Source organism: Haliotis cracherodii, unplaced genomic scaffold (assembly GCF_022045235.1).
Source record: "Haliotis cracherodii isolate W230 unplaced genomic scaffold, xgHalCrac1.p SCAF_5, whole genome shotgun sequence".
Taxonomy (NCBI): domain Eukaryota; kingdom Metazoa; phylum Mollusca; class Gastropoda; order Lepetellida; family Haliotidae; genus Haliotis; species Haliotis cracherodii.
Genome location: NW_027266308.1, coordinates 28,235,828 through 28,260,859, shown reverse-complemented (window position 1 = coordinate 28,260,859; position 25,032 = coordinate 28,235,828). Strand labels below are relative to the sequence as shown.

The following is a 25,032-nucleotide window of genomic DNA, read 5'->3' as shown; positions in this document are numbered from 1 at the left end:
AATAGGTGCAGACTGTCGAGCAAGGGAAATGTTCCTACCTATTATGTTTTGGGGGCTAAGAGACTCTCCTCATGCTCTGAGTCAGCTTCTCTGGGTGGGACTTCTTTCGTTTCCTGTCTCTCGTTGTTAATCAGGACTTTCTTGTTTTCATTTCAATTTATTAAACATCTGTATGAGATGTTTAAAGTTTAAATGATTTTTATGATTCTGAGTGTTTTGAACCCAACTTCCTGTTCGTTAATAACACAAAAGAGAAACAAATGCAACTGTTCAGAGGCAATTTGTGTTTCAAATAACTCATGCATTTCTTGGACGATTTTTGTATACAGAGGTAATTGTTTTATTGCTTTTATTAATGTTGACATTCTTACATTCCGAGAGATTTATCTAGGATTCTTAGCTAAGTGCCAGTGATAGGCAAAACATTTGTAATTTCTGCAAATGCAAAACCTCTGTTACATCATTACCATGAATTTATGTATTTTGGCTTTCATCACACAATAAAAATCTTCAGATTTTCAACAGAAGTCATATTCAGTATCTTCTATCCATAATCAGTTGTGCAAGTAATAGTATCTTGAAAGAATCTTATATTCATATTTAGAGATTGCTTTCAGTGCAATATGTCAGACTAAGTCGCATCTGAAAAGCTATAAAATATCATGTAAGTACATATGATAAGCTGAATTGACACATCTTTGATTCCAATTTGGCAATTTTTACCAAAATGTGCTGCATACTTGGGGTCAAATATTAGCTCCTTATTCTTGTTTTTAAAGACTGTATGGCACCTCTTGGGGGGCCATGGAGATGAGAAACAAAATTTCATTAAGATGGCATTGGGTCTAATTCAACTGTATGTGAATTTCTGATAGTGTTCCACTTGTCTTATTTGATTTGTTCTTGTGAATATTTCAATTAAAATATTATCTGTATGTTGGAAATAAGGATTTCATGGACAGTTTGTAACCATATCAGAAACTTTCCTTTATATTTCATTGCTGTTATCGGAAAGTCAGTGTTCTACATATACTTGTAACACGATATATCTGGTTTCTGCTTTATGATACGTTGTGTAGGTGTACTCATTATTAATGAAACGACTTTCAAATGGCAAACTGGCAATGTGGAGCCGGAATAGCCTTTGAATAACAACTCGGTTCATGCAACATCACCTCCCAACACCCAAAACAAAACCAATTACATCGCTACGATCTTCTCTGTTGTTATTGAATCACCATGATTGAATGACAGATGAACTTAGCATTGTTAATTAACATTCATCGGTTTCTTTCCTCATTTTATTTATCATCATTGTGTTTCTCCAGCACTGCATGCTATCAATATTTTCATCAATAAAATTCGAAAATTAATAATGCGTTTCTGTTTACAGCTGAAAATTAGAGTTGAACATAAAACAATTCAGGTGTACATTTTCTCAGTGTAAAGTGATAATTGACACATCTTAAAATATTATGTTCTTTAACTTCTTTTCTAATGCTGGGTACATGGTGTTCAATAACATGTGCATTATTGGTTTTTACCAAATATTTCCATTTTCTTAGAGACCGCCTCTGTGGTCAGTGGATTGAGTAGAAGGCAGAAGGTCAATGGGCAGATCCCCAACCATGTCATATTAAAACTAAAGACGTTAATAGATGGTACATTTTGTTACCCTGCCTGGCACTTAAATGGGATAAAATAGGGACTGGTCATCTAGGAGTATACATATACAGTCTAGGTGGGGTGTCCATGTTAGACTAGGGTATGGTATCTTTGTGGGCTGGCAATATTAAACCGGCAGTAGTCCGGACCAGTACAAGTCGACAAACAGGTTTGCACACAGGCACATATAAAAGTACAGACATCGCTATATATGTGCAATAATCTTGAATGGGACTTTAAACATTTATCCTCACCTCCGTTTTCTTAGCCCTGCAATTCATCGGTGTCACATGTAGGCAAACAGACTGTGTATACAAAGAAAATGGAAAGGTGTTTTCGTCAGAAATCAACAGTGGGTGTGTGGACCGTTTTGCATATTATTTACCAATGCCACTACTTATCCTATTTCAAGTGAATACCAACAACAAAATTGAATTAGCATCTGATGGCTTTGCCTGTACTCCAGGCGATTATTTCTAGGATTAGTTTCTGTTTATGCTACACCTAACGCTGACCTTAACAATTTAGATTGGAACCTGATAGGGCAGATTCATAATAAGCCGTCAGTTTATCTTGATGCAGCGTGTGCCTGTGGAGGGCGGCCAGTCTAGGGCATCGAACAACAACACTCCTGACCTGGAAGAGTATCAGATCAGGCCTGTCTTCATAAACCTGTTTGGCAGAGTAATTATGTATTCATGAACTCCTGCAGCATACATCTTCCCGAGGCAAGGGCGTTTACTGACTATAAAAGTCCAGTTTCCACCCTTGCCAAACCTGGCTGGTATTTCCAGACCCGATCGTAGCACCACCTGTGGCTATTACGAGTTATGTTCCTACTATGTCCCTCCAATTGACCAATCAGATTCATTCTCTCATGTCACTTGCATTTGCTTCAAACAAAATGTTGGCGTCCATTCAAGACGATCTGATCAATAATCAAGATCTATATTGTAATAAAATAGGTCTAAACCCTGTGAAGTGCATCAACTCACTTGAGCACCTTGATTAAAAGCATGAAACAATTTGGCACATATCTGTCCATGCCCAGTTGGCGGTACAGATCCTACAGTCGACCGAAATCTGCATGTTGAAATTCATGTTGTTTACGAACCAGATGTCTAGTTTGTTATGTGATTTTGATAAGACTATGCAGGGACTCATTAGTCCAACCAAAATGTTTGGCAAGGGAGGAAGCTGGACTTTTATCGTCTTTTAACTCCCTTGCCTCGGGAAGATGGCACCATATAGCGAAGATGTTTTTGGTTTTAGCAGTACTGGTACTGTAGCTGTGTTGATGGGAGGGTAATAAACAGAAGGCTCCCCATGCTTACAGAGGTTACTTATTTTGGAATTACAGGATGTTGTTCATGATAATTAAAGGGGGCGGGGGGGATTTCAAGGTGCTGCAAACTGCCCCCCTCAGCCATGTAAGGGCCCTGTGATTGTTGGTCCAAATCCCATATACTCCTTGATTTGTCAGAACCATATCCATGCTAATGTGGTAAAATCTGATGCTGTGCATCACTTCAAGCTTTTATCAGACATTAAATTGCTGTGACAATGCTAAAATATGTTGAAAATGGTATTAAACTTAACTTATCAACTCAATTTCAGTATAGGGATGGTGGGATAGGCTTGATTGGCACTTTCGTCAAGCCAAAGGCTCTGGTTCACTTCTCCACATAGGTACAATGGGAGGCCCATTTCAGGTGTACCCTGACATGCTATTGCTGGAATAGTGTGCATGGAGTCTGAACATTATATATATATATTCATGTAATAAAATAATTTTGTTTTTGATCAAAGCAAACACTTTTCAGGATAGTATCTGTTCCAAGTCGTATTCATCCTTTGCACATTGGAAATACATAGGTCTAAGGGGGACTACAGACAGCTCTAATTTAATGTGCCAAATGCCAACCATCAACTGTAGAAACACTCCACTATTGTGCTGTAGCATTGGCTTCCAGGGCGGAGCCCCCAACAATCTTGTTCTACCGTAATTATTCTAGGATTACAGAATGGAAAATGGCACTATTATGTCAGCTGTTTGTAAGATAGGAAATAATTAAACTTCACCATGTTCACTGGGCGTATTTGTTTTAAATTTGACAAAAATAGGTCTTTTTGAGAAATTGTTTAAGTATATTTTTCATCACTAATTACTAGACATTTCAAAATGAAATTGTTGATTGTTCATCTGATACAGACTGATGCAAATAGTGTGTTATCAAAAGATGACGCGATAAATGTGTTAGAAAATAAATGAAAGAGTACAGAAATTTTTATTAAATTACACTTGGGGTGGAACAGTTGATTAATACCCCATGCACAAGGGCAGTCAGGGCGTGATGGGGATAGAGTTTAGGGGTGTCAACAGAGGGTGTCAGTATAGTTGATGTTGAGGACATCAATCTCATTAAAATCAGATCTTAGTTCTCTTAGTTCATCCCATTACAGGTCACGTCAGACCGACCTTGCACGAACTTTGACCGACCAATAGAATGACCAATCAGAAGGCAGCTTTCTCGTGCTTTATGGCACTAATATCAAATTGGCGATTACGCTTCGAAACATATTTTGACAAATTCTCGATTACAAATTTGAAACCTAAACAAAAGAACATTCTGGAATGGCTAATAGATGGTCTATATTGTAAGGATTCAGTCGTTAAACCTGTAACTATCGTTCGGAATACCCCCTGTCAAAGTTTTCGAAGTTGTATGATCAGAAATCACATTCCGACTGTCACTTTCATGATCTGGTAAGCAACGTTCTCATTGGTGTGATGAAAGGTTGGTCTGACGTGATCCATAATAGGATGTCCTCAGATCTTTGTTTAGCAGTAGCGAGAACTAAGATCTGATTTTAATGATATTGTTGAGGACATATAATCAAGATCATGTTACTGAGTATGGTATGAAGGTCATAGCTGTACATAGTATCAAGACAGTTAATATATATATATTTGCCTATAGATGATATGCCCAATGATGTAGGTCTTTGTATTTCGAGAGTGTTCTTATATGTGTGTACTTGGTATGAGTGTTCGGCAGCCACCAACAGCATCACAAACCTGCTGGATAGGCTATCTGCTGTTTGTCTATCACCGGAACAGTAGACATGGCTGGGCTTTGACGCGGTGCCAGAAGCATCACTCAGGCAGGACAGGCTCTTGTTTTCATGGAGTTAATTTTTATTGTAGATAAGGGATCTTATCGCTGACATCCCCCTTGGGATCCTGTTTCTCACATCAGTGAAATCAGTTTGCAGCACTTCCCTGGAGTTACCCTTTGCTGAAAGCAACTGCATGTTTATAGATTGTCATTGTTATTTTCCTTTGACCAGGAAGGTCTAGTTCTGCACCATGACGTGGAATATATATATTTTATGAAAAAAATAATAATCTAGAAATGCATACAAAAGCAAGTCAAGCCAGCTCAAGCTAGCTCTATTCCACAGTCATGTCATTTTGGGGACACGACCGGTCGCTATTATTTAAGTCCCTTCCTTATCATATCAGAGAAGTCTTGCAAGTACATTATTTTGGTTGTGATACATTTACAGTGCAAATGATCACTGCATTTACAATCATCAGAGAGTCGTCTTATTTATTGTTCTTTCTGAACAGTTCAGGGATGACAATCTTCAGTGGGTGTCAATGAATGAATAAGTGTTGTTCAACAACGCCTGTAAGCAGTGTTCCAGCACGATTTCATCTGGAGACACCTACAACAGTCAGTTGGCTCAAACTCGGATGTTTTACAAGTCAAGGCCACTGGCTACCCTATTGCTCCAATCTAGTCTTAATTGGAATGTCAGCTGGGTTGTTTCTTTGGTTTGTTTACATTTCTCGAGATCCTGGACCCCTGGATGCTAGCAGAAGTATGGTTCAGCCAGTCTTCAATCTCCTATTACTTTCGCCATCACACATGCCTTAATTTGGAAGCAAAAGAATTCCATGAAAAATGCATAGATGACAAAAAGTTTTGAAAATGAAACTGAGTGTTCAACATGAGGTTCTTCGGAAGCTGTTCAAGGTCATTTTTGAATTGACAGGAGGGGCCTGACATTAAGTTAAATCAATAAGCCAGATGATGACTCCAGGCGTTGATGATATTCTTGAAAAGTTTTAAAGCATCAAGAGGAACAAAATGATCCAGTATTGATTGTTATGACAGAGAATTGGCAAAGTCAGTGGTAATGGCTTCACTGCCGCTTCCAAACTGTAAGCATACTTCAAGTGTGAACGCAGACTAGAGTTATTGCATTCTGTTTTCATTGGCAATGGCTTCTGAAATGTTGGAAATGACTGCCAGTGTATTTTAGTGCTTCTGTAAACACAGAGAAAGACATAAATATAGAGTAAGGAATTTGATGGTCCTGAGATGTGTTGAATAAATCGTTCTAGTGGTGTGATAGGGTCGTAACATGTTGAAAGCAGTTGTAGCAGAACAGATGGGAAAAGTTATTAACAACTGAAAGCCTACCCTAACTTTCTGTGATTCCAATTTCAAAGTTGGCAGTCTTTTTCAACTTCTTAGGTTGTTGGCACAGGAACTGTCATTAACAACCACTGAGAAGTTCTTCGTAGGTAAACTGTTATTCAGTCTGTGTTCAGGTGATGAAATGAAAGATCATCTCCAAGTTTACATGAATACCACTGCCTAGTCATGGCCTGTCTCAGGTTCTGTTAGGGCCGTTGGGGTAGTCTTGTGGTTTAAGCATTCACTCGCCATGCAACGGCCTGGGTTTGATTCCCCACAGTGGTGCAATGTGTTAATCCCATTTTTGGTGTCATCCATGATATTCCTGGCGACTCTGCTTGTCATAAGAGGCGACTTACTAGGATTGGGTAGACAGGCTTACTGACTTGGTTGATGCAAGTCATTGTATCCCAATTGCCAGGATCGATGCTCATGATGTCAATCACTGGATTGTCTAGTCCAGACTTGATTATTTACAGACGGCCGTCTTGTAGCTGAAATATTTCTGAGTGTGGTGTTAAACAGCAAACAAACAAACAAACATTTCCTGGAATATTGCATGAGGTGGTGTAAAGTCCAACTCATTCACACTCTCACTCTCAGCCATTGTTGACACCAAGATGATCTGAAGGCAGAAGAAGTTGTGCTGAAACATTGCTCATGCTATCAACCACTTCTCTGCCTGGCCAGGCTGGATTATTTACTGTACTTTTGCTCTACAGAATAAAACACCATCTACCCTAGCATTCCTGGAAAGTACTTGCAGCAACTCGCCATCAGTGAATAAGATGCAGAATCTAATTATTCAAACATGTGTTTTGAACTGATGAGGTTTGTTTCAGTGAGCAAGGTTTGGGGAACAACATTCCTTTACTTATCTCATGAATTATTTCCTAACCTCTGCGGGTGTTATGTAATTAGTTAAGTTTAATAATCATGTATAAAAATGCACAATCAAGTTAGAACGAGGTGGTATAAGTAGTTTTTAATACATAATGTCAGTCAATCGCTGAAACTCTGGTTGATATACTCTTGGTTAAATATAGGATCAGTTGATATACACTACATCTGTATACATCATGTATCCAGTATGTTTTCCATATGCATAAAAATCCTGTTTTAACGTCCTGTGTATGTTAAACTTGGATTCTTGTTTAATATATTTGAAATGGTAATGATTCGGTTTCTCTACCTTGACATTGGTAAATGAGCGTTTCAAGAAATTGTGATGAACCACTCAGCATTTACTGATATTTATTCTGGTGTAAAATGTTCATCACTCATGTCATATCAGTACCTGCGTCCCAGATCAGCGAGGCAGTTGAGTGTGAGGCCGGTGCTCGGATACCGTCCTTTCCTAAACCATCACGCCATTGCTATCCAATCAGGCTGTCAAAAAGTCAATATCTACAAAATGCGACGTCTGCTACATTGAGTAAGGTTAACAGAAGTCATCCACTTCGATTCGGGCTAAATACGGACAGAGATTGGAATGACTTAGTCGGAGGAAATGACTGGAATGAAAATGGGACATTTACATTTGGTCCGAACAGACTCAGGGACTGTCCAGAGTGGATCCTCGTCATTTTATGGAGGTACCATGGTCAGATAGTCACTGTAGAACTTAAAGAAAGGACCATACTGCCACACAGGTTTGAGGAGATATGGAATTAAAACAGAATATGGAAGGATATTAGTCTTTTATGTCAGCTATGACTTACATTTCCTTTCTAAAATCTTAGACTTTGGCTACCTGCCTGAAGCCCAAAGTCTTTTGAAAATTCAGCTAATAATAGTCCGGTATTGTAGGACTCAAATCTACTGAACATTTTGCCAAGAGAATAGAACATAGTAGAAGATCGATAGTATTTCAGACTGATGTGGGTACTTGTGGTTTGGTTATGTGGCCCTTGTTCTGTGAAAATAATGGGCTCCAGTATCAGAACTGGAGCACCAGGGGATCCATTTTGTTATAAAATGGTTGTTCATTTGGTTTTTGTTAATGGTCAGCAACCCTCTTCCAAGGAAATCTGAAGAACTGGGGAAGATAATCACCTTTGCCCCACCCTGTACTCCTGTATCAAGTGTTCACTTGTCAAAACTCTGTGTTACAATCACTCCGGCCATGATGTTACAAGTCATGTTATGTTCAGTCTGTTACATGCCTGAAGGTCTTCTGTTCACTGAGTGTTGATATATGTCAATCATTTTTCACCCGTAAAGATCCAGGGTAGAATAGGTCTTCAGCAACCCATGCTTGCCAGAAAAAGTGACTGTGCTTGTTGTAAAAGATGACAAATGTCATGGGGTGGTAAGGCTCGCTGTCTTGGTGGATGCATGTCACCGTATCCCATTTTCGTGAATTTATACTCATAATGTCAATTACTTGATTGTCTGGTCCAGACTCTATTATATACAGACCGCCATCATATAGCTGGAATATTGCTGAGTGCAGCGTTAAACAACAAACAAAACAAAACAAAAAGACAAACCTGCATGCCAGCGTGTTCATGCTCCTCTACAATAAATCTGTTTTTCTTTTCAGTCGGACATCAAAGGAAGTCAGAATAAGCTCATCGAGCAATTGACCAATCAGATCAGTGAATCACCGGGTCCTCCAACACGGAAATTACTTGCACGCTGTCTGGCAACTTTGTTCAGCGTCGGTGACACATTTGAACTGTTTAACACCATCAACAAGTGCAATGATGTCATCCGAAACAAGGATGATTCTCCCAGCTACCTGCCGACTAGACTGTAAGTAATAGTTTGGAATAAGTCATGCTAAGTATTCTCAGACCATGTTTTTTCACACCTTTGATGTTCATTTTATACTAAAGATGATGTGTTGTGATGATGGTTTTGAATCCTAATTATGCATATATTCCATTCAAGGACCCAAGTATCCCCTTTAGTTACTGACCCTACACTGGAAGTGATGGGTTTGCTTATGGTATTCTTTGGAAGATCGAGGGGCGGTCAGGTAGCCTAGTGGTTAAAGCGTTCGCTCGTCAAGCCGAAGACCCGGGTTCGATTTCCGACATGGGTACAATGTGTGAAGCCCATTTCTGGTGTCCCCTGCCGTGATATTGCTGGAATATTGCTAAAAGCGGAGTAAAATCAAACTCACTCACTCACTCACTTGATTTTTTTCTGCACCAGTCCCTCGTGGGTTTCACCAAACTGGTAAACATCTGAGACTGGCATCATTTAGGTCACTCCTCCCATTAAGCACACACAAAGATAATAAAATACTGTTGACACTTTCAGATTAAGTGCAGAATTTTTTTTTAACATGTTCATATTTTTGACATTTCCTGGGTCAATAAGCCGAAATACTGGAGAGGTGAAAGAATGTTGCAAGATGAAGATTCATTGAAAAAATTCAGGATGTTATTTTTGAAATGCCTGTTGATTTCATAGCTGCATGCTTTGTCTTCCAAAAAGAACGAGTAAGGAATTTGAAATATGTACACATTTGATTGCCTGCTGTAATGTTATACTTGGTATCACAAATTTAAATATCATCACTTACAAACAAATCCAATTCTAGAAATGAAAATAGAAAAACTTGTTATGTTGATTTAAGAACCTGAATAACAGACTTTGATATGTCAAATTAGTTTATGCATGTTACAGGGCCTGCTGGAGGTTAATATATCTGGTGTTACAATAGAATTTATTTCATTCAATGTGATTCTTCTTTAAATTTAATAATTCATGACTCTCAGTGCCAATCTTAGACAGACCACAGTGCAGAAAAGTACTATTAAGCAAAGAAGTTAGAAAATATCTTGGGTTAATGGAGTTTGAGTTGATGGCTACTGTTTCAGTCAGTGCTCCAGAGTTGACAGTTGTCACTGTATATTATACTGTTTCAATCAGTGCTACAGAGTTGACAGTTGTCACTGTATATCATACTGTTTCAATCAGTGCTACAGAGTTGACAGTTGTCACTGTATATCATACTGTTTCAATCAGTGCTACAGAGTTGACAGTTGTCACTGTATGTCATACTGTTTCAATCAGTGCTACAGAGTTGACAGTTGTCACTGTATATCATACTGTTTCAATCAGTGCTCCAGAGTTGACAGTTGTCACTGTATATTATACTGTTTCAATCAGTGCTACAGAGTTGACAGTTGTCACTGTATATCATACTGTTTCAATCAGTGCTCCAGAGTTGACAGTTGTCACTGTATATTATACTGTTTCAATCAGTGCTACAGAGTTGACAGTTGTCACTGTATATCATACTGTTTCAATCAGTGCTACAGAGTTGACAGTTGTCACTGTATATCATACTGTTTCAATCAGTGCTACAGAGTTGACAGTTGTCACTGTATATCATACTGTTTCAATCAGTGCTCCAGAGTTGACAGTTGTCACTGTATATCATACTGTTTCAATCAGTGCTACAGAGTTGACAGTTGTCACTGTATATCATACAGTTTCAATCAGTGCTACAGAGTTGACAGTTGTCACTGTATATCATACTGTTTCAATCAGTGCTACAGAGTTGACAGTTGTCACTGTATATCATACTGTTTCAATCAGTGCTCCAGAGTTGACAGTTGTCACTGTATATCATACTGTTTCAATCAGTGCTACAGAGTTGTCAGTTGTCACTGTATATCATACTGTTTCAATCAGTGCTACAGAGTTGACAGTTGTCACTGTATATCATACTGTTTCAATCAGTGCTCCAGAGTTGATTGCTAGTCACTGTTTCAATCAGTGCTCCAGAGTTGACAGTTGTCGCTGTATATTATACCGTTTCAACAATCAGTTCTGCAGACAACCTGTCATAATAGAGCAGTTTGCCGAATCAATATCACCAATGTGCTGCCGACAACTGATGATTATATCGACCTTGATGATTGGATCAAACTTTTTCGAGGGGTTTTCTGTTTACTTGCATTACAGAAAGTCCACTTGCTTTCCCAGTTGATAATCTCTCATCCTTCATGTTTATTGATAAATGTTTACTGCAAGTGATGATAATAAATCACATCAACATACAAATCAAATCTTCCAGTCAAGTTGTTTGTGGGACAAACATCTTGCTGACAAATTAGTTTGACACACTTCCTGGCTTTGTATGGAGGCCAGAGCTGTCTGAGCTGTCTGAGGTAGGGATGGAAGTCCTGTGCTAAAAGCAGTGTAAAACCATACTCACTCACTCACTCACTCACTCACTCACTCATGCTTCTAACGACACACCCCACCATCCAACACATTTCTCACGCATCCTGCCACCCACCCATCCATCTATCCTATTGTCCCATCTTTCTCATTCAGCCACTCATTTAAGAACGTCACACATTCCATGGACTTGCCAGGATCTGCTGTTCCTATAGAAGTCAATGATTTCACCCAAGTGTTATACTTACTCACTTAACCACTAACAAACATATCCATCCACCAACCCACCCACTGTCCCACCACTCTCACTAACCATCTAACAAACATACCCATCCATAGACCCACCCACTCAACCTCCCACCAACAAACATACCCACCCACTCCCCAAACCACCAACATAACCACCCACATAACCACTAACAAACATACCCAGCCATAGACCCACCCACTCACCCTCCCACCAACAAACATACCCAGCCATAGACCCACCCACTCACCCTCCCACCAACAAACATACCCAGCCATAGACCCACCCACTCACCCTCCCACCAACAAACATACCCAGCCATAGACCCACCCACTCACCCTCCCACCAACAAACATACCCAGCCATAGACCCACCCACTCACCCTCCCACCAACAAACATACCCAGCCATAGACCCACCCACTCCCCAAACCACTAACAAACATACCCAGCCATAGAACCACCCACTCACCAAACCACCAACAAACATACCCAGCCATAGACCCACCCACTCCCCAAACCACCAACATAATCGCTCACTCAACTACTAACAAACATACCCACCTACTCCCATAGACCACCAACAAACACATCCACTCAACCAACCACTAACAAACATACCCACCTACTCTCTCTTTCTCTCTTCTTCTTCTCCTCCTCTCTCTCTCTCTCTCTTTCTCTCTAACCCCCCCCCCCCCCAATACCAATCCCAATCCCAATCCCACCACCCCAATTCATCCCGCCCAGGACTGTTGTTGGCAGTCATCAGGTGCATGGTGTGCTTCCTGCTGCATGTTTCACATGATGCTGGTCTGTGTAGATCGCCAAACACATAGTAAATACCTGGCATGATTCTGTAGTTACCATGGTTATGGTTTTGGCAAAAAGTCACCTGTGATTCCGCATGTTTGACACCATAACACTCCCCAGGACGCCAGGCACTTGCAGTGCATTGTTATTTATACACTCCATGTTCCAGACAGCGGGTACCTGAGCCAACTCAAATGCATCAGCATTGCATCACCTGTCTCATGAGGAGGGACGAGCCGGGGGGGGGGATTGGGGGAATTAGTTGGGAATGAAAGAACCGAATAAATCACAATTCTAGCCTTGCAAGAAGGGCCGACAGTTTAGTCAGTGTTAAATTGAGGGGTTTCTTTGAGGTCTTTATCTTTTTCTATTTGAGCTGTCATGTGACCGGAATATTGCAAAATCCATGGTACTTAAATCTAGATAATTTCTTCTTTGGGTTTCACTGGAGTGATAAACAACATCAAAGAACTGCATCACTGCAACCTCTCCCCAAACGTCAAGCTGACATGCTGTGATATAATTGAAGAACTGTTTAAAGCAGCAGTAAAACCAAACTCACTCACTAACCCATGGTTCCTGAAAGCAAATTCAGCTCGATGACTGCTTAAGGTCTAATTTAGAGTTATGAAAGTCACAGCGTGAAGATTGCTTTGTGGAGGCTGCTGATGCTCCTACCTTGTACATACCTGTACTGTTTGTGAATAAGACATACCTGTACTGTTTGTGAATAAGACATACCTGTACTGTTTGTGAATAAGACTGCATACACTTGTAGTAAGGTCTGGTGTGTTATTTCCATAGACTCTATTACTAACTGTCCTGTTTATGTTTACAGGGCTGCTATCACCTGTCTGGGTGCCATGTATGAAAAACTCGGCCGAATGGTCGGCAGGTCGTTTGAAGAAACAGTACAGATTCTCATCAAATCTCTCAAAAATGCTGAGGTGAGTAGTTTAGCCTTTCTTCATCTGATGCTACATACCTGAGTAACCTGACATACCGAACACTGTCCTTCCGTGTCCAGTGTTGTGGTAGGCCAAACTCAACACTATTCTTGTTTCAGGTAACATGGACTCAACAGATATGGGTTGGTTGGTTGGTAATTTGTTTCATTTAATAATTATCCCCCACAACAAAGTGGAAGGGGGATTAGGAATGAGTGTTGTCTGTTCACCCATCACGTTTTGTTTCCGGAGCAGAACTAAAAAACCAGGAGAGATATTTAGTTTGCAAGTTTAACATTGGGTTGCCCGGGTTACCTGAAACACACATATCATTGTTACCAGCCTTATTTTATTTTCTCAGTATGAGTGAGTATTTTGAGTCTACATACAAATGGTTAGAAAGCTATTTACACCACATTTCTTGTAAGTAATGGGCCTTTCTGTTTTGGGTTCCTGGGCAAAATTGGTCCCCAGTACCCAATATTTGCCGCACAGATGTATGTAAGAGCAGAACAAGTCCCTAATTTCTCATGCATGTCAGGACTGAAATGGAGATTGAATGGTTACAATGGCTGCTAAGAATGAATTGTGTTTGCATGGGTTGACCATTATTTATGTTTTATCAGCACAATTCCAATACTGTAAATATAGATGTTTGGCTTACTGCTTTGGTGATCAGAAAAGATTTAGCATCTGATGAAAGCAGAGTTAGAATGGGCCTGGAACACTTTATTGCTTGTCTTACAACAAAGAAACAACATTAAACATTAAACCTGTCAGCATGGATCAATGCTCACAACATCAACCAATTGTTTGCATGATGCAGACCAATTCCAGTGATATAACTGTTACTTTGTTGAGTAGGGCATAAAACACTTATCACACTCCTGTGAGTGTATTGCTAAATAATGTTTCACTTACTCTTACACCTACTGATATGACACATCGGTTGCAGGCTGCATTATGATCAATATTATTCCTTTTGACAGAGTATCAGATTAAGTCTCGACGGTCCATAAAAGAACCATAAACATGACAACACTCACACACTACAAGTCGGTGTTCACAGTTACGAATTAAAGTCAAGGAGTCATAAGGCTTATATCACAGCATCCTGAAAGTAATCAAGTCTACCAGACAGAGCAGTCGTTGCTGTGATTAATGTCCCACAATGAGTGCAATGACTCGAAAATCACAGAGTCTAACCACTGTATCCAATATAACAACAACAACAACAACAACAATAATGGGCTATTTATATCACACATATTTCCTCACCACTCAGGGGCATGCTCAAAGCGCTATTATTACCCCGGTCTCTGGATCAGTGTACACTAAAGAATTATTCTCAGCTCCATGGGGAGTATACAACCCAAGCTGCCTGTTGAGACTGGGAGACTTTTCTAACTAGTCCTTACAGGGCTTCTATGGTGAATCATGATATTGTTATGGCTTAAACTTCACACACACGTTTACAGTCAATATTCCAGTGATCAAGGAGATTCATCTGCAGTGATTGCAATTAAAAAGTTGGAGAAACTTTCAGGGATAATTTTCTTGTGACAAGCCCTGAAGGTTTCAGATTATCAATAGTTTGAACAAAATCCATCACATCTGTAACTTGAAGTGACGACCTTTTCCTGGAGGATGTTTAATGAATGAATTGTTATTCACATTGATTGTCTTGACAGTTTTATTTGTGTGAAATTCATTCCCAATACTCCAGTACTCACAAGAACAGAGGTTGTTTTTTCCCATTGTTTTTCCTTTTCAATTTATCTCTGCTTTAAGGATTGGCTCACTGTGTAATTGAATTGTCTTGAGAGGATCATCTTGCAAGACTGTAGGCATCTTCCATGGGCAAGCAACTCCACACAAATATCAAACATTTAATATTTAAGTGTCCGCTGTCTTGTTATTCTGTGTGAGGTTTCTAAGGCATTAGTTTGTAGATCATAATTCAGTTGAAGGATTTTGCAGGTGATATTTGATACATTGCCCAGCATTTACAAGTACATCTATAAGTTATGATCACTTCAAGATTGGAGAGTCCAGTGATTTGGCATTTCTCCAGCTAGCAGCAGCAATAATATCGGCAGGAAAGTGGAACATGTGAGGTATTCAGAAGTGCAAGCTATCGTCTGGTGAGATGCTCCTACTGTGAATTATTTACTGGATGGATTCTGCTCCTACCTTCCCTTCGTATCTTGATTTACAACACAGGCCACATATAGTCTGCTTTAATTAAGCGTTGATACGTATAATCATAAATATTGTGTGAGCAGTAACACCTGCCCAGTAAGTTTGGCATAAGCAAGAGTTATATCATCCAAATACACCGAAGGGGGGATTATTTGAATGTATCTTCACAGATTGATAATTTATGATTTGACTTTCTTCAATAATGAATCAGGCAATAGCCTAAGAATCTGTTCCACATCACCCTCGACCACTTTACCAAAACTGGACCTCTTAAATCTCTACTAGACATAGTGGTTCTCAGAGTTTAGACTCTGTCGCTGATTTCAAAAGTTATACAAACTAAAATTACTTTGTTTGCCCCCTAAATAATTCTAGACCTCCGGACCACTATTATAAAAATTGTTCTGGCCCTTAAGAAAATATACTTGTACAAGTGGACCAGTGTTAGTGTCGAGCACTGCTTTATTGTAACTTCCTTTGTGTTCCCCTTGTAGGATATCAGGGAAGGGTAGTTACAAGATACCATTGCTTGTTGACTAAACTGATGAATGGGCAGTCCATGTGTGACCTGAATGACAACTGATTGTTGCTTATGCTATCAACCACTTGTTTGCATGGTCCAGACTCAACTATTTACAGGCTGCCTTGATACAGATGGAATATTGCTGTGGTGTAAAACATCCGCAACTCCCATACTCCATGGACCGTTCCATGCATCAAGATATATCTTCTACCTATATGAAATAAAAATGGCCTCTTCCATGGCACAGCCTATTGATGAATTTTATTTGGTATTTTGCCAAGTTCTAAACATTAGCATCTTATTCACCTAAATTCATTGTTTGGGTTAAGTGCCACAATCTATGTAGCGGGGGATTTGGGATGCTAATTGCAATTAATGATCATTATGGACATTGCTTTAGCTTATAGATATTGGAAAAACTTGCCTTGATAAATATCGGACAATACCATGAGGATAAATGTTATTTCCAACAGTGTAAGAACATGTAAAGGTCAATATGTTTTGGGTGGAGCAATTGATCTGTATCGTGATGTACAAAAATACTTAAGTGCTATGTTTAGACGTGGATTTTTTCAAGGGAGATAACTGGTAAAGTGGAGCATGTTACTTGCAGTGGTGGCTTACATCATGCACCTGAAAAAGCATTCTCTGCAGATTGTGCAAGGAATGCACCGGCATACATTACAAGTGCCGACAGCAACATTGGCTATGAACGTGTCATCCGTCTGCCCACAGCTGTAAACGTCTTTGCCGTCTGCTGCCAGACATTACCAAAACATCACTGTATCATCAGAGCTTCTGTGTGTGTTGACGAAAGTGCAGCTAATCAAAATATATTTTTATGATTGGATACTAGCTATATATCTTACTTTTTTCGGAACAGTTATTTATGGATTATTTCCAGAAGCTCATGTCTGTATTAGTGCTTATAGTTACATAGGAACAAAATTGTCCTTGGCTATTTACAGCCTCTCTGTTTGAAGCTATTCTTGTAGAGGTTTTAGAGATGAAAGCAAATGATTTAAAACATTCATTCTAAGCCTTACTTTTGCACAGCATCTGGAAGATTTTATCCAAGTTTATTCCGACCTGCCTCTTACAGTGTCCTTGACCTTCTATTTTAAGTTGGAGCTGTATATTTTGATAGCTATCAAATTTCTCAAATTGTTCAAAAGAAATTGAAGTTGGTGTTGTGTCTCAGGTCAGATTTCTGGATTTCGATAAAATGAGATAAAAAATGAACAAACATATGCTAGTTAGTGTCCCAAAATATTTCATCCCTCAAGACTAGCTAGGAGGGTCGTCTGAGCTCATAGGATGAAATGTAGTCTTTCTTACTCTCCAGATCTTTAACATGGATTTAGCTGAAATTAGGTGATGGGCGGCCTCTTCCACAAGGAGACTCTAGTTCTATTAAGGCATCAAAATATATCAGGCAACCCTCTATGAATATATGCGCAACAAATCTCTTTACAGATTATACAGGCATCAGGGGACTGAAACCTGACACATGTAGTCCTTCATTCAAGTTTCAGATCAAATATGGCTGTTGCTGAACATATTGTAAAAAGCAAAAAAGAATGAAATCATATGCATATATAACTTACAGGAACATGAATTCCATATTTTATGTGAATATCCTTTGTATACAGAAGAAAAAAAGACATATATTCCTGATTTATAACCCAAACCAACAAAAATTGTACATCTTAAAAAAATAAAAAAATACATAATTTTACGACTTGCTATTTTTTTAAAAAGAGTGTCTAAAGCGCATGCTCTGCATGCTTACATTCAGTTCTTGACTCCACCTATCCAATAAATAATTAATATTTCAATAAAGTAAAACACTTGTTACAAGGGAGTGGTCAGCCATCAGCAATGATGCTGTGAGGTGACACCTGGTTGACACAAATTTCAACTGTCTGGATTAAACTTGTTACATTGCTGATTCGTTTAAAAATATTATCATTCAGGTCTATTTCATTTGAATAACTGAAATTCAAGTGGCTGAACATAGCCCCGTCTTGTGCCATTCCTGTAAGATAAAAGATGGTGTCCTGTTTCTTTTCAAAAGTTATTCAGAGGCGATATAGAGATTGTTTTTTGGTTTGATGGCTTCGTGTAGGTGTTTTATGTACAATTTGTAAGGTGTTTTTTTTAAGTGGCAGGATAATTAGGGGTTCCTTTCACAATTCTGGTATTGACTTCTTGAAGCAGCTGCCACTTCCACATCTAGAGTTCTCTCCCAGATGCGCCGGGACTATTTTTGTGACTGTGCAGCAATTACACCTGGGGAAAAAGTGTAATGGGTTTTTGTAGTGAAGGGGAAGTCAAAGGGGAGCTGGCTCCCTGATTTACCAGCCAGCAGGGACAGATAAGAGTCACAGGGTAGCAGACGCCAATTTGTGTCATAGCAATCGTCAGATCAAGCTTACCAAAAGATTTTAAACTATGAATTGAAAAGGAGTAAAATGTCCACAATGATTGAAGACTTTGAACACTAAAAAAACCAGTGCAAAGTAAAATAAGCAGTATATTTCGGGGACATCTTGGTATGATAGCAGACGTCAGATGTTATGATGTTATCAGAGATTTGATTTTGGATAGAAAATGAGTTAAATATCCACAGTGATTGAAGACTTTGCACACACTAAAAAAACAGCAAAATTATCCTTGTCTGTAGACTTTGTGCAAATTGTTATCATTTGATGGACATGAAATGATATCAGGGGATGCTTTGTGAATGAATGACCTTTTTGAAATAGTTAAAATATTAGCTTTTTCAGGTATTAATTCTGGATAATGGATGTGGGAATTCGAGGGCCCACTTGCGCAAAGCGATCTTAGTGCTAAGATGATCGTAACTCCCATACTTTAACATAGGCTTACGATAGTCATAGCGCTAAGATCGCTTTGTGCCAGTGGGAACAGGTCACTCCATCTGGTAGTGAGAGATCCAGAAAGATCCGGAGTGTGAATGGTTTTCAGCAATCCATGCATGCTGTAAGAGGCGACTGTTTGTCGTAAAAGGTGACCTATGGGATCGGGTGGTCAAGATCGTATCCCAATTGCGTGGATTGATGCTCATGATGTCAATCACTGAATTTGTATGGTCCAGGCTCAATTATTTACAGACCGCTATCAAAAGCTGGAATATTGCTGAGTGTGGCGATAAACGACAACCAAACAAACAAACGATACAAAATATTGTATTGAGATGATATGATATTCCGGTGGCCTGGCCCCACAGGCCTATTTATGCATCATCAACTTCAGTGGTATGGATTATTGCTCATGGTATCAACCACTGGTCTGACTTGGTAGATGCATGTCATCGTATCCCAACTGCATGGATCGATGCTCATGATGTCAATCACTGGATTGTCTGGTCCAAACTCTATTACTTACAGACCACCATATAGCTTGAATATTGCAGAGTCGGTGTTAAACACCAAACAAACAAACTGTCTAATTATTTACTCCTTGCAGATACATATCTGTTATATTGCTAACTTGCAGCATGAGACGACATTCATTCACACACCTAATTACCCTGCTCATCAATAACGCTTGGTTCCAATCCTTCCAAGTTATACAAACATTTATGCACACAAGAAAAATGTAATTATATTTACACTCGACCAACATTTTGTATAGATTTCCTTGGCAACTGGTCATATTTGCCCAAATCAAGGAATGACTGAACGTCATGGTAATCTTATGTTATTTGAACCAATCGATATCAACCATATTGTATCACGGTAAGAAGGCCTGATTCAACAGAGTAGACCTCTAATTCTTCCCAGCATGCACTAATCTAATTGTTTCAAGAACTGTCGAACCTGGTGCATGTTTAAATTTCATTTCACAACATGTCAATCAGTAAGTGCGGATATAATTTGCTGTGTTGGCATCCCTTCATATTTGCTTAATGTGTTATGACGCACACTGATTAAGTCAGGAAACTCAGGCTGTTATACCGTTACTCAGGCCCAAATGTACATGTCTTCCATTTTTTTTAAGCTCCAGGTTTTCATTCAGAAGTAAACAATTTTATTGTGTCATAAAACTTTGGGATGTTGTTTTTTTTAACTCATGCAACAATCAAGAATAATGCAATTTGTATCATGAACAAATACATTTGATTGGTTTTTGCAAGACTCGTCCACTTGATTCAGAGTTACTAGTACTGCTGCTAGTGTTGCCGTGAGGACTAGTACATGTTTCCTAGCCATAGAAAGGATACTAGTCCTGAAATGAATTACACTAGTTGGATTAAACTCATCAAGCCTCAAAGCTGCGACTAAAATGGTGGCCAATGCGACCTTAATTTCAATTTGTCTAGTGTCTAAAATTCAGAGGTAGCCAAATAACTACCTTAAAAAATATCTTGTGGCGACTAAATTCAATTGCTGCACATATGAAGACACAAAAATAAACATGTCTTCTACTGATTGTTCTTGCAAATAATTCCTCCTGAAGTCAACAATGAACTGAAATGCATAAATATCAATGTAATTAGTATGTAATTATTTTAGTTGATAGTTTATTGGATAAGCAAGGATATACCTGTGTAATCTAGTAACATAAATTGCATCATTGTTCCAGTCACAAATACCAAAACTCAATTACAGCATGAACAGTTTCCACTAATATACAATTCCAAGACTAGTGCTATGACTTGTACATATAATAGTTATAATTTCAAATGCTTTTGGCTACCTACAATATTGGCTTGACTTCTTGATTTTACCCCTGGCTACCTTGGAAAAAAATGCTTGTAGCCATATGGCAACTTGTTTAAACTTTAAACTTTGAGGCCTGCTCATAGTGTAACCTGATTGTAAGGTCACATGTATTCCTTGTAGAGGATCATGTTTTTGGGGTTGTCAGTCAGACTATTGGTTTGCACAATCTGTAATGGGAACATCCTGATGAGGGTTGGCTCTAGTGAAGGACTGCAACTGGCCGTCCAGCATCTTTCATTCATATTTTTCAATTTGATATCTGCTGACTCAGATGTTCTAATCTTGGAGTTCACGATCACCCTGGTTTCAGACATAGCACTATCTATAACGCCTGGACCTAGAATATGTAGATGGCACCATACCATGGATCATAGTCCCTGTGTAAGCAGACAGTAGCAATGTTTGTGTGCCAATGCTTCCACGCCCAAGAGATCAAGTCTGATGATTGATTCAGGTGTTAGAGCTTGTGATGGCATGTGATGCTTGGGATGAGGAAAGACTGAATAGCAGGGCATCGATGAAGGAAAGGTGCTCATTACTGGCATAATCGGAGAGAGTATATTTATGAAGCTTGCAAACATACAGGCCTGTTCAGCAAAGCAGTAAGCCAATCATCACCTACGTTAGCAATATTTCAGTTATGCTGAAGAACAGTAGTACAGATTTATTCATCAACTGTTTTACACACTGATAGGGTTAGATTTTATTTTTCATTTTCACTTGTGTGCAAACACGATCTCCTACATCTACCTGATGGTTTTGTTTGCTTGTTGTTTAACGCCGCACTCAGCAATATTCCAGCTATATGATGGCCGCTACCTGATGGTAGAAGTGGTAATCCACAATGAAATGTCCCTGGTCCTGCTACAGGTTTGCCATGTACTAATGGTAAAAATGGTGTTCTGTGAAATGCCATTAGTCTCGCTACAGATTTGCCATCTACCTGATGGTAAATGTGGCAGTCCAAAGTGAAATGCCATTAGTCTTGATACCATGTTGCCATCTACCTGATGGTAAATGTGGCAGTCCAAAGTGAAATGCCATTAGTCTTGCTACCATGTTGCCATCTACCTGATGGTAAATGTGGCAGTCCAAAGTGAAATGCCATTAGTCTTGCTACCATGTTGCCATCTACCTGATGGTAAATGTGGCAGTCCAAAGTGAAATGCCATTAGTCTTGCTACAGATTTGCCATCTACCTGATGGTAAAAGTGGCAGTTCAAAGTGAAATGCCATTAGTCTTGCTACCATGTTGCCATCTACCTGATGGTAAAAGTGGCAGTTCAAAGTGAAATGCCATTAGTCTTGCTACCATGTTGCCATCTACCTGATGGTAAAAGTGGCAGTTCAAAGTGAAATGCCATTAGTCTTGCTACCATGTTTCCATCTACCTGATGGTAAAAGTGGCAGTTCAAAGTGAAATGCCATTAGTCTTGCTACAGAGTTGCCATCTACCTGATAGTTAAGGTGGTAGTCCACAAGGAAATGTCATTAATTAGTTCTGCTACAGAGTTAGTGTCTACCTAATGCTAAAGGTGTATGTCAAAAGGAGAATGACACTTGTCCTTCCTGCAGTTCCTGGATTATTTTAATTGAGAACTCTGAGTGTTCTCCTGCATCACTTTAACACCCTTGGCTCATATTTCTTGTACATTTTCATAATTTTGCTGTCAAAGTATGGACAAATCTGGTAATGCTAGGATACTAAATCTTTCAGTGTGAGCTCCTTCTGGAGTTGTTGAAGGGAAATAGCAGTTTTATGGTACTGGTTATCTGGTACTAGGGCAGTGAGTTTACGGTCAAGATAATTGATTAATGAGGAGCTCTCAGAGATGCCATAAACCTACACTAAAATGTCACAGCCAGGAAAGTTTAGTGATGGACTGGTTAAGAATGCTAAGCCATTGCTTTTAGATGTTGGAAATGTTTTTGGAATATTCAGAGCTTAAGTTTAGTGATGGGCTCTGGTTAAGAATGCTAAGCCATTGCTTTTAGATGTTGGGAATGTTTTTGGAATATTCAGAGTTTAATCTGGTTGGATGTTAATCACCACATTAGAACTCAGGTTATCTGTTATCATTGAACCGTAACTCAGAGACGTTCAATTCATCTCCATCAAGTATCTCTCTGGCCATGAACTGGTGGTGTCTTTTGCTATTTACCAAATTATTCTTTTTCCGGTTTCCATGACCACAAATTGGACTTAGGTTCAAATGAGGGTTGGGATTGTTTTCAGAGCATAGCTCAGAGACTCTTCTATATTTCTTTATCAAACTTGCACAGATACCAGTCTAGCCATGAATTAGTGCCTTCTGCTATTTAGGCATTTGGGAAACTGTTCACTGTTTACATGACAACTAATTCCAATCTAGAATAGAATAGGTCTTCGGCAACCCATGCTTGCCGTAAAAGGTGACTATGTAAGAGGCAACTAATGGGATCGGGTGCTCAGGCTCGATGACTTGGTTAGAGCATGTCATCGATCCCAATAGCGTTGATCGTTGCTCATGATATCAATCATTGGATTGTCTGTTCTAGACTCGATTATTTATAGACCGCCGTCATATAGCTGGAATATTGCAGAGTGCGACGTAAAACAAAAAAATAACATTCGTCATTATTAAGAACATTTTCCAATGGCAGCCACATTGAAAATGGCATTTTATGCATCATGTTGCATATCATTAGATACTGGTACACGAGTGAACAACAAAGCTTAGTTTGACTTAAGTTAAACATGTGGATTATTGATGACCTTGCAGATTATATATATTATATTTTCTTATTTTTCAGTCTCAAGGTCGCTGTGAGATCATGATGACGCTGGAGAAGGTGGTGGCGGGGCTGGGGTCTGCGGGAGGGTCGTGTCACAAGGACATCTACAAGGCGGCCCGGCAGGCCATGACCGACAGGGCTATGTCTGTGCGGGGAGCAGCTGCTAAGGTAAGCTTAACACGGAAACAAATTAAATTGAATGTAAAGCTTATTGTTGCAGAGGGCAGGGTCACCAATGCTTCCTTTGCATTGGCCTATTGTAACTCTCTTACTTATCACACACTTTCAGTAGTATGAGATTGCTTTGTAGGGCACATCTCTGTTAATTAATTTCATTTGTGCTGACGGTCCCCAGGGCAGTGGGAATGGTCTTGAATGGGAATGCATGCATCGTACCCCAATTTTGTAGATCGATGCTCATGATGTCACTGGTTTGTCTGATCCAGGCTTGATTATTTACAGGCCATTGTCATATAGCTGGAATATTGGAGTATGGTGTTAAACAACAAACAAACATTTGAAAGATAATTCTGTTAACAGAGTTGATGATGTAACGTTAAAGATCACTTATGGTCAGTCATGCTAATAATGATTACTATTTTTTTTAAGTTACTAATTTGGGACCCCAAGATATCAATATTATTATTTATTTCCTAAAACTGGGGTTGGCATCTCTGAAAAAAACCAAAAAAACAACTAAGACTATATGAAACATGGTTTGAGACAAGGGGGATAGCAATATTGGACTATTGTACCATTCAAGGGGTGATCTGAAGTCTGAACCGCACAAACCAGTGATTGATGTAATGAGCACCAACCTACGTTGTTGGGATACCATGACACACAACCAACCAAGTCACCACACCTGATCCATTTCTCATTTTTACGACAAGCATAGGATGGTGGGGACAATTCGAGCCTGGAATACCCACAGGTGTTGAAACAATTCAGTAATTAAATTGACGAGTAAATAGCTGTTGTTTGAAATAGGAACCCAACAACGTTGAGAGAAAATGGAAATGAACCTGTTGTGGAAATGAAAGTATCCTTTATGACGACACATGAGTAAACCAGAATAGACGTTGGTGAGCGAGAAACAAAACCCAGCGAAACCAATGCTCTCATCTGACAGTCTTAGAGCCCATGCGTAGGCGACATAATTAGACACAGGTATAGGTCAGAGTGGTGAAGCCAATGGTGACACGAATGAGACTGTCAGTCTATGGGATTTATCACCTCACACAGTGTGACGGGACTTCCACAGTTCCAGAGACGATATTATTACTGTGATCTTGTTGCCACCTGTCTAAATAGCTCCTGTGCCTTGGGAGCCTGTACCTAATTTGCAGGCATCGGAGCAACTTCGTAGATTGCTTTTGCAGACATCTTGAATCTGTTGAGGGGGTCTGAAAATATAAATTCAGGAAGTACTATTTGGAGAAATGTGTTGGGTATAACATGTATGCTGTTTAGGTGGTG

The 25,032-nt window shown here is 39.4% G+C and overlaps 1 protein-coding gene across 5 annotated transcripts in view; it reads left to right on the top strand.

Moving 5' to 3' along the window:
• Nucleotides 1-25,032, top strand: part of LOC139444397 (HEAT repeat-containing protein 5B-like) — a 127,396-nt gene that overhangs the window by 45,814 nt on the left and 56,550 nt on the right. For all 5 annotated transcript variants that reach the window (XM_071225365.1, XM_071225361.1, XM_071225363.1 and 2 more), the window contains exons 3-5: nucleotides 8,701-8,912; nucleotides 13,194-13,302; nucleotides 23,572-23,721. In XM_071225365.1, coding sequence (XP_071081466.1) covers nucleotides 8,701-8,912; nucleotides 13,194-13,302; nucleotides 23,572-23,721 — 471 coding nt within the window. The remainder of the gene's footprint in view (nucleotides 1-8,700; nucleotides 8,913-13,193; nucleotides 13,303-23,571; nucleotides 23,722-25,032) is intronic.